General features: G+C 49.2%; 1 protein-coding gene across 1 annotated transcript in view; it reads right to left on the bottom strand.

Moving 5' to 3' along the window:
- Positions 1-14206, bottom strand: part of DEPTOR (DEP domain containing MTOR interacting protein) — a 157908-nt gene that overhangs the window by 37930 nt on the left and 105772 nt on the right. The window contains exons 6-8 of the mRNA XM_061439526.1: positions 13680-13814; positions 8336-8406; positions 5656-5760 (exon numbers count right to left, since the gene is read on the bottom strand). Coding sequence (XP_061295510.1) covers positions 5656-5760; positions 8336-8406; positions 13680-13814 — 311 coding nt within the window. The remainder of the gene's footprint in view (positions 1-5655; positions 5761-8335; positions 8407-13679; positions 13815-14206) is intronic.

Below are 14206 nucleotides of genomic sequence, written 5' to 3'. Positions count from 1 at the left end.
ATCCCCTGGAGAAGGGAATGGCAACCCACTCCAGTATTCTGGCCTGGAGAATCCCATGGACTGCATAGTCCATGGGGTTGCAAAGAGTCGGACACAACTGGGTGACTTTCACTTTCACTAGTGTATATACGTCACTGGTGTATATGTCATCCAGTGTATATGTCACTGGTGTATATGTCACCAGTATATATGTCACTACTGTACATGTCACTGGTATATATGTCACTTTTTACTGGTGTATATGTCACTACTATATATGTCACTTTCACTAGTGTATATATCACTAGTGTATATGGCACCAGTGTATATGACACCCGTGTTTATGTCACTTTCACTGGTGTATATGTCACTAGTGTATATGTCCCTGGTGTATATATCACCGGTGTATATATAAACGGTATATATCTCACCAGTGTATATGTCACTTTCACTGGTGTATGTCACTACTGTATATGTCACTAGTGAATATGTGAGTGGTGTATATCTCACCAGTGTATATGTCACTTTCACTGGTGTATATGTCACCGATGTATATGGCACTAGTGTATATGTCACTTTCACTGGTGTATATGTCACTGGCATATATGTCACTTTCACTAGTGTATATGGCACCAGTGTATATGACACTGGTGTTTATGTCACTTTCACTGGTGTATATGTCACTGGTGTATATGTCACCGGTGTATATGTAAATGGTATATATCTCACCAGTGTATATGTCACTTTCACTGGTGTATATGTCACTACTGTATATGTCAGCAGTGTATATGTCACTGGTGTATATGTCACTTTCACTGGAGAATATGCCACCAGTGTATATGTCACTGGTGCATATGTCACTTTGACTGGTGTATATGTCACTAGTGTATATGTCACTTTCACTGGTGTATATGTCACTAATGTATATGTCGCCAGTGTATATGTCACTGGTGTATAGGTCACTTTCACTGGTGTATATGTCACCGGTGTATATGTCCCTGGTGTATATGTCACTGGTGTATATGTCACTTTCACTGGTGTATATGTCACTTTCACTGGTGTATATGTCATTACTGTATATGTCACCAGTGTATATGTCACTGCTGTATATGTCACCGGTGTATTTGTCACTTTCACAACTGTATATATCACTGGTGTACATGTCACCAGTGTACATGTCACCAGTGTATATGTCCCTGGTGTATATGTCACCGGTGTATATGTCACTTTCACTGGTGTATATGTCACCGGTGTATATGTCACTTTCACTGGTGTGTGTATGGCAGTGCTACTCTCCCAATTTGTCCACCCTCAACCTCCCACCCCTTCGTTCCTCTGTGTTCACAGGTCCATTCTCTACATCTGTGTTTCTATTCCTGCCCTGCAATTAGGTTCATCTGTACCATTTTTCTAGATTCCATATAAAGGCATTAATATATGATATCTGTTTTTCTCTTTCTGACTTCTTACACTCTGTATCTGTCATTTTCATTTAGCTTACAGTACAACTCAAAATACATCTCAATATATTCACTCCAATACAGAGTTTGATCAAAAGCAGGTTTTTGTTTTTTTTTTTTTTATTTTTATTTTTTTCCTAATTTTATTTTATTTTTAAACTTTACATAATTGCATTAGTTTTGCCAAAAGCAGGTTTTTAAAACAAGGCTATATCTTGGTCTTTTTTTTTTTTTTTTATCTTAGTCTTAAGATTCCATTTCAGAGTTTCTATTAAATGATACATGTTGTGTTAGATAATTTAAACAGACTTTTTTTCTTTGGCTCAATTTCCCAGCATTTTTAGTATGCTAATATGCTTTTCTGTAAATTTCCAAGACAGGAATAGTGTGCAGCAGTTGAAAACTGTTTTGATCACAGAACCTCAGGACAGGATATTTTGCTGGACTCAGTTCAGTTGCTCAGTCGTGTCCGACTCTGCGACCCCATGGACTGCAGCACGCCAGACCTCCCTGTCCATCACCAGCTCCCAGAGTTTACCCAAACTCACGTCCATTGAGTCAGTGATGCCATCCAACCACCTCATCCTCTGTTGTCCCCTTCTCCTCCTGCCCTCAGTCTTTCCAGCATCAGGGTCTTTTCCAATGAGTCAGCTCTCCACTTTGCTGGACTAGAGAGCTGTACAATGCACGTTTGGAAATGTAGCTCTGCTGAATTCTGTACTGCCCTACGACATACAAAAACCATTGTACACGCTCCTGAGAAACTAAGAATATAAACAATGAGTGTTATCTTCTGAAACTGACAAAAATATCCCAGGTTACCCATCAATCAGTGTAGATATATCAAGGAGTTAATTATCAACCGACAACATCTAGAACAGTTATGCATATTAATCGATAACGATGAACTAAAATCAATGAAATATACCTGGCTAAGCAAACCAAGGTCTTTAGCTGCAACATAAACCCATTGCTTTCCCCAAAGGAAATCTGCTTTGAGTCAAAGCTCCATGCAAGTGAGTGTGCACTCAGAAGCAAAGCACTCTGCCAAAAATAATTTATACGGAGGTACTTTACTGTGGAAACAAAATATGAAACTCTTCCCATAGCCAAGAGTCCCATTAGAAAATGAAAAAATTCAGCCTCGGCACAGAAACAGATGCTGCCTGCCAACTCTCCTGCTCTGGGTTCCTTGGTACCGTGCCCACCACGTACTGACAGACTCGGCCAACAAGGCACATGGAACATGCCCAGAGCACAAGCCTGTGAAAGAAAACTGCTTATGCTCTCTCAGTCGTGTCCAACTCTTTGGGACCCCATGGACTGTAGCCCACCAGGCTCTTCCGTCCATGGTATTTCACAGGCAAGAACACTGGAGTGGGTTGCCATGCCCTTCTCCAGGGAATCTTCCCATCCCAGTGATCGAACCCAGGTCTCCTGCACTGCAGGCAGATTCTTTACCTTCTGAGTCACCAGAGAGACCCCTGTATGAAAGTGAAAAAAAGTGAGTGAAGTCGCTCAGTCGTGTCTGACTCTTTGCGACCCGTGGACTGTAGCCCACCAAGCTCCTCCATCCATGGGCTTCTCCAGGCAAGAATACTGGAGTGGGTTGCCATTTCCTTCTCCAGGGGATCTTCCTGACCCAGGGATCAAACCCAGGTCTCCCACATTGCAGGCAGATGCTTTAACCTCTGCGCCACCAGGGAAGCTCCCCTCTCTGTATGAAGGAGGTGCTCAAATCAGAGGGCAGTCAGTCCCCAACCTGGCATCAATCACCCAGACTGACCGTAATCCCTGCTCTGGGCTCACCTGTGCGGTCAAGATGGCCCACCTCTCTTGTCCAGAAGGTGAGTCACTGCCAGGGGGTAAATGCTGGGAATCAGGGCAGTGCAGACCCAAAGCACACCTGCAGCTCCACTGGTCTCCTGCTCTAGAAGAGGGACTGACGAGTGTGGATCAAAGTGTTGAAGACAGAAAGCCACAGCCTGTGGCTTTCATGTCTTCTGCATCCGCCCATGATCCCAGATAAGCAAGAGATAAATGTCCTCTGTGAGACAGGATAAAACTTCGAGATAAAGGTGTTTTGAAGCAGAAAACCAATGATCTCAATATCCTCTTATACCATATTTCTTTATAAATAAAAACAATGTATATAAATGTACATGTACATATAAGAAATCTGGAAGAATATAAATAAAGATGTTAACAGCTATACACTTTATGCCAATTATACTTCCAAAGTGCTGCTTAAAAATGTAAATACCTACCAGTTAGTAAAGATGATAGGCTCTTATAATTTTTTTTCCTGCTTGTATGTATTTTCCAAAATTTTTACACTCTATGTTCATTACTTTAATACAAAAAATAGGAAAAATTTTTCAAAAATCTTACACAATTCACTCAATTGTCTGATGTGTGTGTATTTCTTTGCACTTTTTCAAGTGTTTTAACATACCTAATCCATAAAGCAGCAGAATGAAATACAATGATCATTTCAGAGAGGAGGAAACGGGCAATGAGATGTTATGAAACTTATTCACAGAGCTGGTAAGAAAAAAAACAAAACACTAAACTCCTCTTCCAAACACCATGACTTTTCTTCCAAACTCCATTACTTTTCTTCTCTTTTTCTCCCTATTTTCTGTTTCTTATGGTCTTCATGTACTCTGTTGGCTGCACAAACACCACAAGTATGTGCTCTGTGTAGAACAGAGACAGTGGAGTTCTCACAGAAGACTCAGCAAAAGCATACAAGCAGCTCCTACAGCTCAAGTCCAGAAAAATAAACGACCCAATCAAAAAATGGGCCAAAGAACTAAACAGACATTACTTCAAAGAAGACATACATATGGCTAACAAACACATGAAAAGATGCTCAACATCACTCATTATCAGAGAAATGTAAATCAAAACCACAATGAGGCACCATCTCACGCTGGTCAGAATGGCTGCGATCCAAAAGTCTACAAGCAATAAATGCTGGAGAGGGTGTGGAGAAAAGGGAACCCTCCTACACTGTTGGTGGGAATGCAAACTAGTACAGCCACAATGGAGAACAGTGTGGAGATTCCTTAAAAAACTGGAAACTGCGATACAATCCAGCAATCCCACTGCTAGGCATACACACCGAGGAAACCAGAATTGAAAGAGACATGTGTACCCCAATGTTCATCACAGCACTGTTTACAATAGCCAGGATATGGAAGCAACCTAGATGTCCATTGGCAGACGAATGGATAAGAAAGCTGTGGTACATATACACAATGGAATATTACTCAGCCATTAAAAAGAAAACATTTGAGTCAGTTCTAATAAGGTGGGTGAAACTGAAGCCTCTTATACAGAGTGAAGTAAGTCAGAAAGAAAAACACCAATACAGCATACTAACGCATACATATGGAATTTAGAAAGATGGTAATGGTGATCCTGTATGCGAGAGAGCAAGAGACACGGATGTATAGAACAGACTTTTGGACTCTGTGGAAGGGGGTGGGATGATTTGAGAGAAGAGCATTGAAACATGTATATCATCGTGTGTGAAACAGATCGCCAGTGCAGGTTTGATGCATGAGACAGGGTGCTCAGGGCTGGTGCACTGGGATGACCCAGAGGATGGGATGGGGAGGGAGGTGGGAGGGGGGTTCAGGATGGGGAACACATGTACACTCGTGGCTGATTCGTGTCAATGTATGGCAAAAACCACAATATTGAAATGTAATTAGCCTCCAATTAAAATAAATTTAAAAAATAAAATAAAAATGTATCTGTCACTCAAAAAAAAAAAAGACAAGTAAAAGGAAACTTTCTTTTTTCAAATTAAGTATTGGTTAAGGAGAGAAATGTGAAAAACAAAAAACCGAGGGAGATTTAGAAGACACAGAGGTAGAGTCAGAGGGACAGGAAGACTCGCTCCCTTAGTTTCGACCTCACTTCGAAGCTCTTGGCTTCGACTCAACCGCGCTCAGAAAGGACAAAGGAAAGGACAGAGGTGGGGAGGCAGGACGGGCGCGGGGGCGCGGGGGCGCGGGGGCGCGGGGGCGCGGGGGCGCGGGGGCGCGGGGGCGCGGGGGGCGCGGGGGCGCGGGGGCGCGGGGGCGCGGGGGCGCGGGGGCGCGGGGGCGCGGGGGCGCGGGGGCGCGGGGGCGCGGGGGCGCGGGGGCGCGGGGGCGCGGGGGCGCGGGGCGGACGAGGCGCGGGCGCGCGGGCGCATCCTTACCTTCATCCCTGCTGCCGCAGCCGGGCCGCTGGGATCCACGGCCTGGATGTGGCACGGCTTGCTCCCGCGCACCACGAAGCCCCAGCCGACCGCGTCCCCGACAATCTAGGGAGGAAAACCACAGTCAGCAACCCGCAGACGGCCCTGGTGCCCAGTCTCCAGGAGAGAAGGCCCGAGAGTGAACGCCTGCGCGAGGGAGCCTCCTCCGGCCGCCTGCTTCCATCGCAAACACAGGCTCACATGTTTATGCAGAAGCTGTGGCCCAGAAACACCTGTCGGGCGGAAAGAAGGTGCTTCTGTGAACTCACTGCTCCATAAACAATCGGCAGATGGCTTCTTTCTTAGGCTATGTCGCAGTTTACCAATAGACTCTAATGGAAGGTTTAGATGATCTGAAAAACACGGTTGAAATTTCCCTCTGGGTCCAATTTCCCTTCTGCTTCCAAAGGATACTTTGCTCATGATCTCGCTACCTCCCTGACCTCTAAGCTAGTCATTTCAATTACTGAGGAGGAGAAACATGAAGAGTCTTGGCTTTCTTGAAACACAGTTTAATGTACTAATAAAAGACAGTGAGAAAGGACACAAAGTTCTTAATTCTCAAGTCAACTCTGGTCCAAAAGTTGTTTGAAACCGGAGAGTGCTTTTTCCCGACAGAATTGTAATTAGAATCGGCAGTTACATTTGCTGGGCAGCTCCCAGACACGTCTCTAGCACATACCCCAGCCAAAATCAGACGGCAGCCATTCACAATCAATCACGAGCAGTGCTGGCATTGATATTTAAAACCAAATAGAAACAGACCTAAAAAATACACTCCCCTGTCTCTTGAATGCCAGAGACAGAAGAAAAGCAGAGAAGCAAATGACATTTTTCTGACCATTCTTGAAGACTTTCAGGGCAGGTTTAGTACTCATAAACTCTGTTTTTGCTTGCCTGAGAAGCTCTTTTTTGATTTAAGTATTTTGGGCTGTGCCAGCTGCTGCGTGCAGGGGCTGCTCTCCAGTTGCAGAGCGCGGGCTTCTCATTTAGGGGGCCTCTTACGTTGTGCAGCGTGGGCCCCAGGGTGCTCGGGATTCAGTAACTGTGCTGCACGGGCTTAGTTGCCGCGTGGCATGCGGCATCTTCCCAGACCAAGGACCAAAGCCGTATCCCCAGCATTGGAAGGTGGATTCTTAGCCACTGGGCCAGCAGGACAGACCTGAGTTCTTTATCAGGTACTCTGCTGGCTTTGGCGTTTGGAACTGTACATGATTTCACTTCCAAACGTACAGTTTGCCTTTTCCTCTGATATGGGCATGTTGCCAGCGCTGTTTTCATATTGCTTGGCTATGAATTGACCCAACCGGGTTTAATTCCTTGGTGCTCAGAATGTGCTCCAGTCCTTGACAAATGTTTGCTGCATGGATGGTGTGGAAAGCTTTCCCCAACCTTGAGGTATTAAAACAAACATTAGAGACTAAAGAAAGGATGAGAAGTGTTCTCAAGAAGCCATCAGTGTAGATGTGAGGAGACAAGAGGCCGGTGGACGGAAGTGGGGGAGGCGAGGTCAGCAGGGGGCTTGGGGGCGTCCCTGGGGGTCCAGAGGCTAAGACCCCACCTTCCATGCGGGGCTGTGGACCCGATCCCTGGGGGTTCAGAGGCTAAGACCCCACCTTCCATGCGGGGCTGTGGGCCCAATCTCTGGTCGGGAAGCTAAGATCCCATGTGACTCACGGCCAAAAAACTAAACATACAAAAGAAGCAATACTGGAACAAATTCAATAAAGGCTTTAAAAATCGTTCACATTTCAAAATTCTTTAAAATAAAAACAAACAAGAAACGGAGCCCTTGGGTTCTGTTTGAAGAACACCAGGGGGTCTTAGAAGAAGAAGAAGGAAGGCTGAAGACCCTCCAAGAGAGGGCAAGTGGTCATAGGTATGTAGGACATCCAAACGGGGCCCTTCTGCAATTCAAGGCCCTAAAATATTTGCAAAAGCGCCATCGATCATCACAGAACAACCTTCTTCCTCTACCTTAAGGCTCCCTCATGTCTGAAATAGGGCTTCCTTGGTAGCTCGGTGGTAAAGAATCAGCCTGCAGTGCAGGAGACACGGGTTCGATCCCTGGGTTGGGAAGATCCCCTGGAGAAGGAAATGGCAACCCACTCCAGGTGCTCTTGCTTGGAGAATCCCATGGACAGAGGAGCCTGGCGGGCTACAGTCCATGCGGTCACAAAGAGTTGGACATGACTTAGCAACTAAACAACAACATGTTTTAAATAATTTTTATAATTAACTATAATGCAGAAAGGGATTGTTGGCATTATTTTTCTACCACCTGCCTTTAAATCTGTCATTATACTAGAATAGGTACATAATGAATTTTTTTTAGGGAAACATCAAAAAGAATTTGAAATGCTGGATTAATAATAATAAATTGTGTCAAGTCCTAATGCATTTTATTGCCAAAGGGTCAAGAAAGTCACACTGTCATAATGATGCTCAAAACCAAAGGGGAACTGGGAGAACCTTTCCAAGTCCACCCCCAAACTTGACATGGACAGGCCGCCACGCAGACACGCTCCAGACAGAGGAGCAGACACGCTCCAGACAGAGGAGCAGACACGCTCCAGACAGAGCAGCAGACACGCTCCAGACAAAGGAGCAGTGCGGGAGAAAATCCAAAGGGTGAGCCTACCGTGAACGTCTTCCTCGCATACGGAGCCCCAGGGGTCAAGAGTTCCTCAGAAGTGACAGGCCTCTTCAACACTGTAAGACAGACGCAGGGTCAAGGCACAAATCCTCTTAGCCCTCTGTTCAGCCTTTCAGCAGAAACTTCCTGAATGCCTCAATTTGCGACATCAGAGATCCCTGCCTCCCAGTGTACAACTCTCGCCAAACAGAGGCAGAAAACTTTAGCAAACGAAAACAGCCCTAAACCTAAAAAAAAAAGCAGAGATGGAGCAGGGGGAGGGGAAGCAGGAGTGCCAAGGGAGTTCTTAAATTTCTTTCTTTCAAGCCCAGATAGGCATTCAACGGGCTTCCCTTGGGGCTCAGCTGGTAAAGAATCTGCCTGCAATGTGGGAAACCTGGGTTCAATCCCTGGGTTGGGAAGATCCCCTGGAGAAGAGAAAGGGAGGAGAAGGGGACAACAGAGGATGAAATGGTTGGATGGCATCACTGACATGATGGACATGAGTTTGAGTGAACTCTGGGAGTTGGTGATGGACAGGAAGGCCTGGCATGCTGCAGTCCGTGGGGTCGCAAAGAGTTAGACACGACTGAGCAACTGAACCCAACTGAGGCATTCAATGCTTCCCAGATGGGCAGAATCCTCCTGCAATACAGGAGACTCAGGTTCAACCCCTGGGTCAGGAAAATCCCCTGTACAAGGAAGTGGCTACCCAGTTCAGTATTCTTGCCTGGAAAATTCCATGGACGGAGGAACCAGGTGGGCTACAGTCCACGGCTACAGTTGCAAAGGAGTCGGACACGACTTAGTGACTAAACAACAACAAGGCATTCAACATGTCAAAAGTAAGAGGAATTCTGGCTCTGGCAGACTTCCAACCATGTTTCCAGAGCTCATGCCACTGCCCCCACCCCCCATCATACTGTACGCATCCTGTTCACCAGAGCTCCTTAGAGTTCCTCGTTAAAGTTCAACATCCTCGTTAAAGTCCCAGACGGTGCACGCACACTGCCTTTGGTCCTGAACCCTAACACTGGGGAGATTTTCTGCATCTTTAACACACGCTGGCTTCTATGCTCAGCACTTTATATATTCTCTTTGTTTCATCATCACAAGAACTAATGGGTCATTTCATCCTTATCCCTATTCTGGTAGGGAGGAAACAGAAGCTGAGAAAAGTTAAGGAGCTTGTGTCCAAGGCCTCAGAGTCAAATAGAACCAAGATTTAAACTCAAGCATTGATGCCACTGCCCACCCCCAGAAGAAAGGGTGCAGAAGCCCCAACACGGCTGCGTGTGGCGCCCGCCCCCCCGCCAAGACACCTGGACCATCAGATCACTGCTGGAGCCCAGCAGACGGCAAAGACTGTGCTCCCTTCCTGACTTGCTGCCTAAAATCCCAGCAAAGATGAACCCCGTCCACCCGGTGCTCACGCAGAACCGGAGCAGAGGCTGCCGCGGCAGCCCAGGGCAGCAGTGATCTCAGTTAGAGCCACCATGAGCTTGAGCGCAGAGAAACTGGAGTGGCTGGGCCAGGAGCTCAACACAGTGACGCGCAGCCTCCATCCCCTCTGCGGGGGCCTTTGGGGCCCGGAGGCCAGGCCCGGCCAAGGGGCAGCGGAGGACCAGAGGTCGTGAGGCCCAGACCGTCGGGCGGCTGCCCCGCACATTCTCAGCCAGGGGCAGCGGGGAGCCTCCTGCTGACCTGACGGGTCACGGGGATGCCCGCTGCTGCTCTCAGAAAGCTCATAAAGGAGGACATGGGTTTGCTGTCTCCCCTACAGAGCGAGAAGGCTGAGATCAAGAATAGCAGCTCTCAGCAGAGGGTCAGGAGGTGAGAGGAGGGCCTGTGGTTGAGGTCTGCAGCCTTTTTACTCCCCGTCAGTCAAGCCCTCCACACTCTCAGCCCTCAGATCCCTTCTGGGGTTTATGGGGGTGGATGTCGGAATCACATGGCACTGTGATATCTGACAATAGCCACCATATCTTGTTACACGGTCTACTTTTATTGAGATGTATTCGACACACTAGATCCGTTTTGGGTTATAACGTGGCGCCTGAATGACGGAATGGTCACCTGACCCAGTCAAGGCCATCACCTCATGTAGCTGCAAGCTCTTTCTTCTTGAAATGAGAGCTTTTCAGGTCTACCCCGGGGACTTCCCTGGGGGCTCAGTGGCTGGGACCCTCAGCTCCCAAAGCAGGGGGCCCAGGTCCAAGCCCTGGTCAGGAGCCAGACCCCACCTCCTGCCGCCCAGGGGCCCTCGTGCTGAGACCCAGCACCCAAACGGATAAAAACACTGAAAGAAAGGTCTCCTCTCTTAGCACCGTTCAAATCCACACGCAGCATTACCGACTGCGGCCACACGCGCACGCTGCGTTCCCCAGACGCGCTTTCAAATCCACACGCAGCATTACCGACTGCGGCCACACGCGCACGCTGCGTTCCCCTGCGCGCTGAGACGCGGAGACCTGTGCCCTTTGACCCCTTTCGGCCACTCGGCCTTCCCGCCCCCACTGACCAGGCCCCTCTGGCCAGCACCAGCTTGCTCTCTGTGCGCATGAGGTTTCTGTTAGGTTTCACATACATGCGAGATCAGGTGGTATCTGTCACTCTGTCTGACATTTCACTTGGCATATAGACCTCAAGGCTCACCCACTTTGTCGCAAAGAGCAGACTTTCCTTCACTGTCATCACTGAATAACGTGCCACTGTGTGTGTGTGTGTGTGTGTGTGAGATATACCCCATCTCCTTCATCCATCCATCCCCTGACGGGCATTTAGGCTGCTGCCATGTCTTGGCTATTATAAGCAATGCTGCGATAAACATGGGGCTGCAAATAAAATCTCAAACGCGTGTTCCCCTCTCCCATAGATAAACACTCAGAAGTGAAACTGTGGGGTCACAAGGTGGTTCTATTTCTTTTAGGGTCACTATACTGCTTCCCACAGTGGCTGTACCTGTCTACATTCCCACCAACCGTGCATGATGGCCCCCTTTTCTCTACACGCTCACCAACATTTGTCATGTGAGTTCTTTTTCATGTCAGCCATTCTGACAGGTGTCATCGTGACTTTGAGTCACACTATATTGTAATACTTGGCAACAATGCTGACCATTGAATACACTGTCCCACTTTCCTATGTTAAAATGTGTAGAAACTTTGAAACCTAGGGAGTCATTTCTAGCTTTCTCTTATCATACCCTTGAGAACTTACTCATCACAATGATACTAATTATATTACTTTTTATAGCACTTAATCTGCATTGGGGCATTTACATATAGTATTAAAAATATATGCTGATGGATAACTAATGATTAACTTTAAATGCCTTACCATGAAGTCTGCTTACCTGATTGAGGGAAAAAAAATCACAGGTGAGCTCCCTCCGCCTTGCTGCTGCTGCTGCTGCTAAGTCACTTCAGTCATGTCCGACTCTGTGTGACCCCATGGATGGCAGCCCACCAGGCTCCCCCGTCCCTGAGATTCTCCAGGCAAGAACACTGGAGTGGGTTGCCATTTCCTTCTCCAATGCATGAAAGTGAAAAGTGAAAGTGAAGTTGCTCAGTCGTGTCCGACTCCTAGTGACCACATGGACTGCAGCCTCCCAGGCTCTTCCGTCCATGGGATTTTCCAGGCAAGAGTGCTGGAGTGGGGTGCCATTGCCTTCTCTATTTCTGTCTGCACATCAGTGAAATTCCCCCTCTGGGCCAAGGGGGTAAGGAGAAAGAGGAAACAACGCAACCTTCTACTCACCCAAGGAATCAAAAACACATACAACGGCTTTAGCACAACTGACACTTTCCTGAAGTTGAACTCTTTTGATTTTAACTTGGAGGTGTTTGGTTTCCATTAGGACTTCAAAATGATATTTCTAATAGTAAGGTTCTTCTCATACTATCTTATCAGCAGTGCTCTATTAATTGAGAAACTTGGTCATATATGGGTGCATGAAGATCTCCCAGCCAGTGTGGAAGCAAATATTTTCATTTATTTGCAGGTTAAAACGTTATACTGAGAGCTAGACCTCCACTACAGAAGGCAGAAAAAAAAGTTAGATGAAAAATACCCACTTGCCTAGAGCACAGCATTAGATGACTGTTTTCTCTTAAAGCCTTTCAACAACATCTATTTGTCCTTACTCTAATGAAAGCTTTTTATTTTTTCTCTAAGAGAGATCTGCTCACTGAAGGATGGGATCATGACCTCTCATCACCGTATCTGCAGCACCTGCTGGTGAGGACTCAGCAGGAACAAAGAGCCTCCTCCCTGAAGGTGAGGGACGGAATGCAGGGGGGCGGGGCGCTACACAAGGGGGGTGGAAGGTGTCCTCAGGCCACGCTGACCCCAGCGGACCACAGTCCACTCGGGTATCCCTGCGTCCAGGCGCCTGTGGGCTGAGGAGGTGACTCGATCTGAGTGCAAGTTCAGTACCCATCTGTGTGCCTAGGTTGTTGGGTGTTTTTTTTTTTTTTTTCCTGGAACATAAAGTCTATGGGGGTTGAAGAGTAGAGTTGGAAACCACAAGGCATGGAGAGTCCTCTGCAGGGGTAGGTGGGTTGCAGAGCTCCGCGCTTCTCCCTTGTGGGTACAGAGACCTTGCAGATCCAAGCATCAGTTACCATCCGGGCAGCGGCGCCTCCCCTGCTGTGCACCGCTCAAACCCACCGCAGAAACCAGCGGCCGCTCCTGGAGCTGGGGCTGCTGGCGTGAAGGCCCTCAGACGGCTGGGGTTCACAGCTGTCCTGGGAACCCTGTCTGCAAAGACAGTCGACTTCCCCAGGCCGTGCCCCGCTCCGAAAGGCGGCCAGCATCCAACGGCCGGTCAGCGTGAGGGTCTAACGGCCTGGCCACCTCCCCCAAGAGGGGACCCCTCTCCAAGGCCCCCCGACTCCAGAGTGCCACCTGGGGTCAGCCGCGGCCTCCTTGGGGCGCGCGCTGCAGCCCAGTTCTCTGTCTACAAACCTGCGTTCTCCCTTCCTTCCCCCAGGCACGCCTGCCTGCACGCTCAGTGCCCAGTGCCCAGTCGTGTCCAAGTCCGCGACCCCCGGGCTGCAGCCGCCGGGCCCCTCTGCCCGAGGGATTCTGCAGGCAACCTCGCTGGGGCGGGATCTTCCCCACCCAGGGAGCGAGCGCATATCCCTCACCTCTGCTGCACTGGCTGGGGGCTTCTGTACCACCAGCGCCGCCGGGAAGCCCCCATCCAAGAGGCGGCGCCCCCACGTCGCACCACGCATGGAGATCACCCGGTTCGTCCCCTTCCGCTTAATGAGGGAATCCGCTTAACGAAGCCCGCGCGCGCCCGCGTCCCCCAGACTGGGACAGACGGGCTGCGCCCGCCACTCACCGGACTTGGGGTTGCAGAGCACCGGGGGGCTGTTGGAGAGGGTGGGGCTGCTGCTGAAGTAGCCGCCGCTGCCGCAGCTGCCCATGCTGCTCCTCCGCGCGGCCGACACGGTCTTGATTTCCTTGCTGGGGCTGACTGCGGGCGAGGACACGCGGTCACGGCCGTGGGCCGGGCCCCGGGACACGTGCCGGCATGCACGGTGGTGGGCTGGGTCCCCGTGACACACACAGTCACTTGGGGGTGGGTTGGGTCCCCACGACATGCGCGGTCACCCACGGCGGTGGGCCAGTCCCTGGGACACACACGGTCACGGCCGTGGGCTTGGCCCCTGGGACACGTGCCGGCATCCACGGTGGTGGGCTAGGTTCCGAGGACACGCACAGTCACTTGTGGGGTGGGCCGGGTCCCCGGGGACACGCGCGATCATGGGCAGCAGTGAGCTCGGTTCTTGAGAACTGGCCGCCTGCAGCTGCCGGGGTTGTGGGGCAGCCTCCACTGCCAGAATCAAGCCCTCTGGCCTTGGCATC

The sequence above is a fragment of the Bos javanicus genome, chromosome 14 (genome assembly GCF_032452875.1).
Source record: "Bos javanicus breed banteng chromosome 14, ARS-OSU_banteng_1.0, whole genome shotgun sequence".
Classification (NCBI taxonomy): domain Eukaryota; kingdom Metazoa; phylum Chordata; class Mammalia; order Artiodactyla; family Bovidae; genus Bos; species Bos javanicus.
Note: the sequence above shows the minus strand (reverse complement) of the source record. Positions and strands in the feature narration are given on the sequence as shown.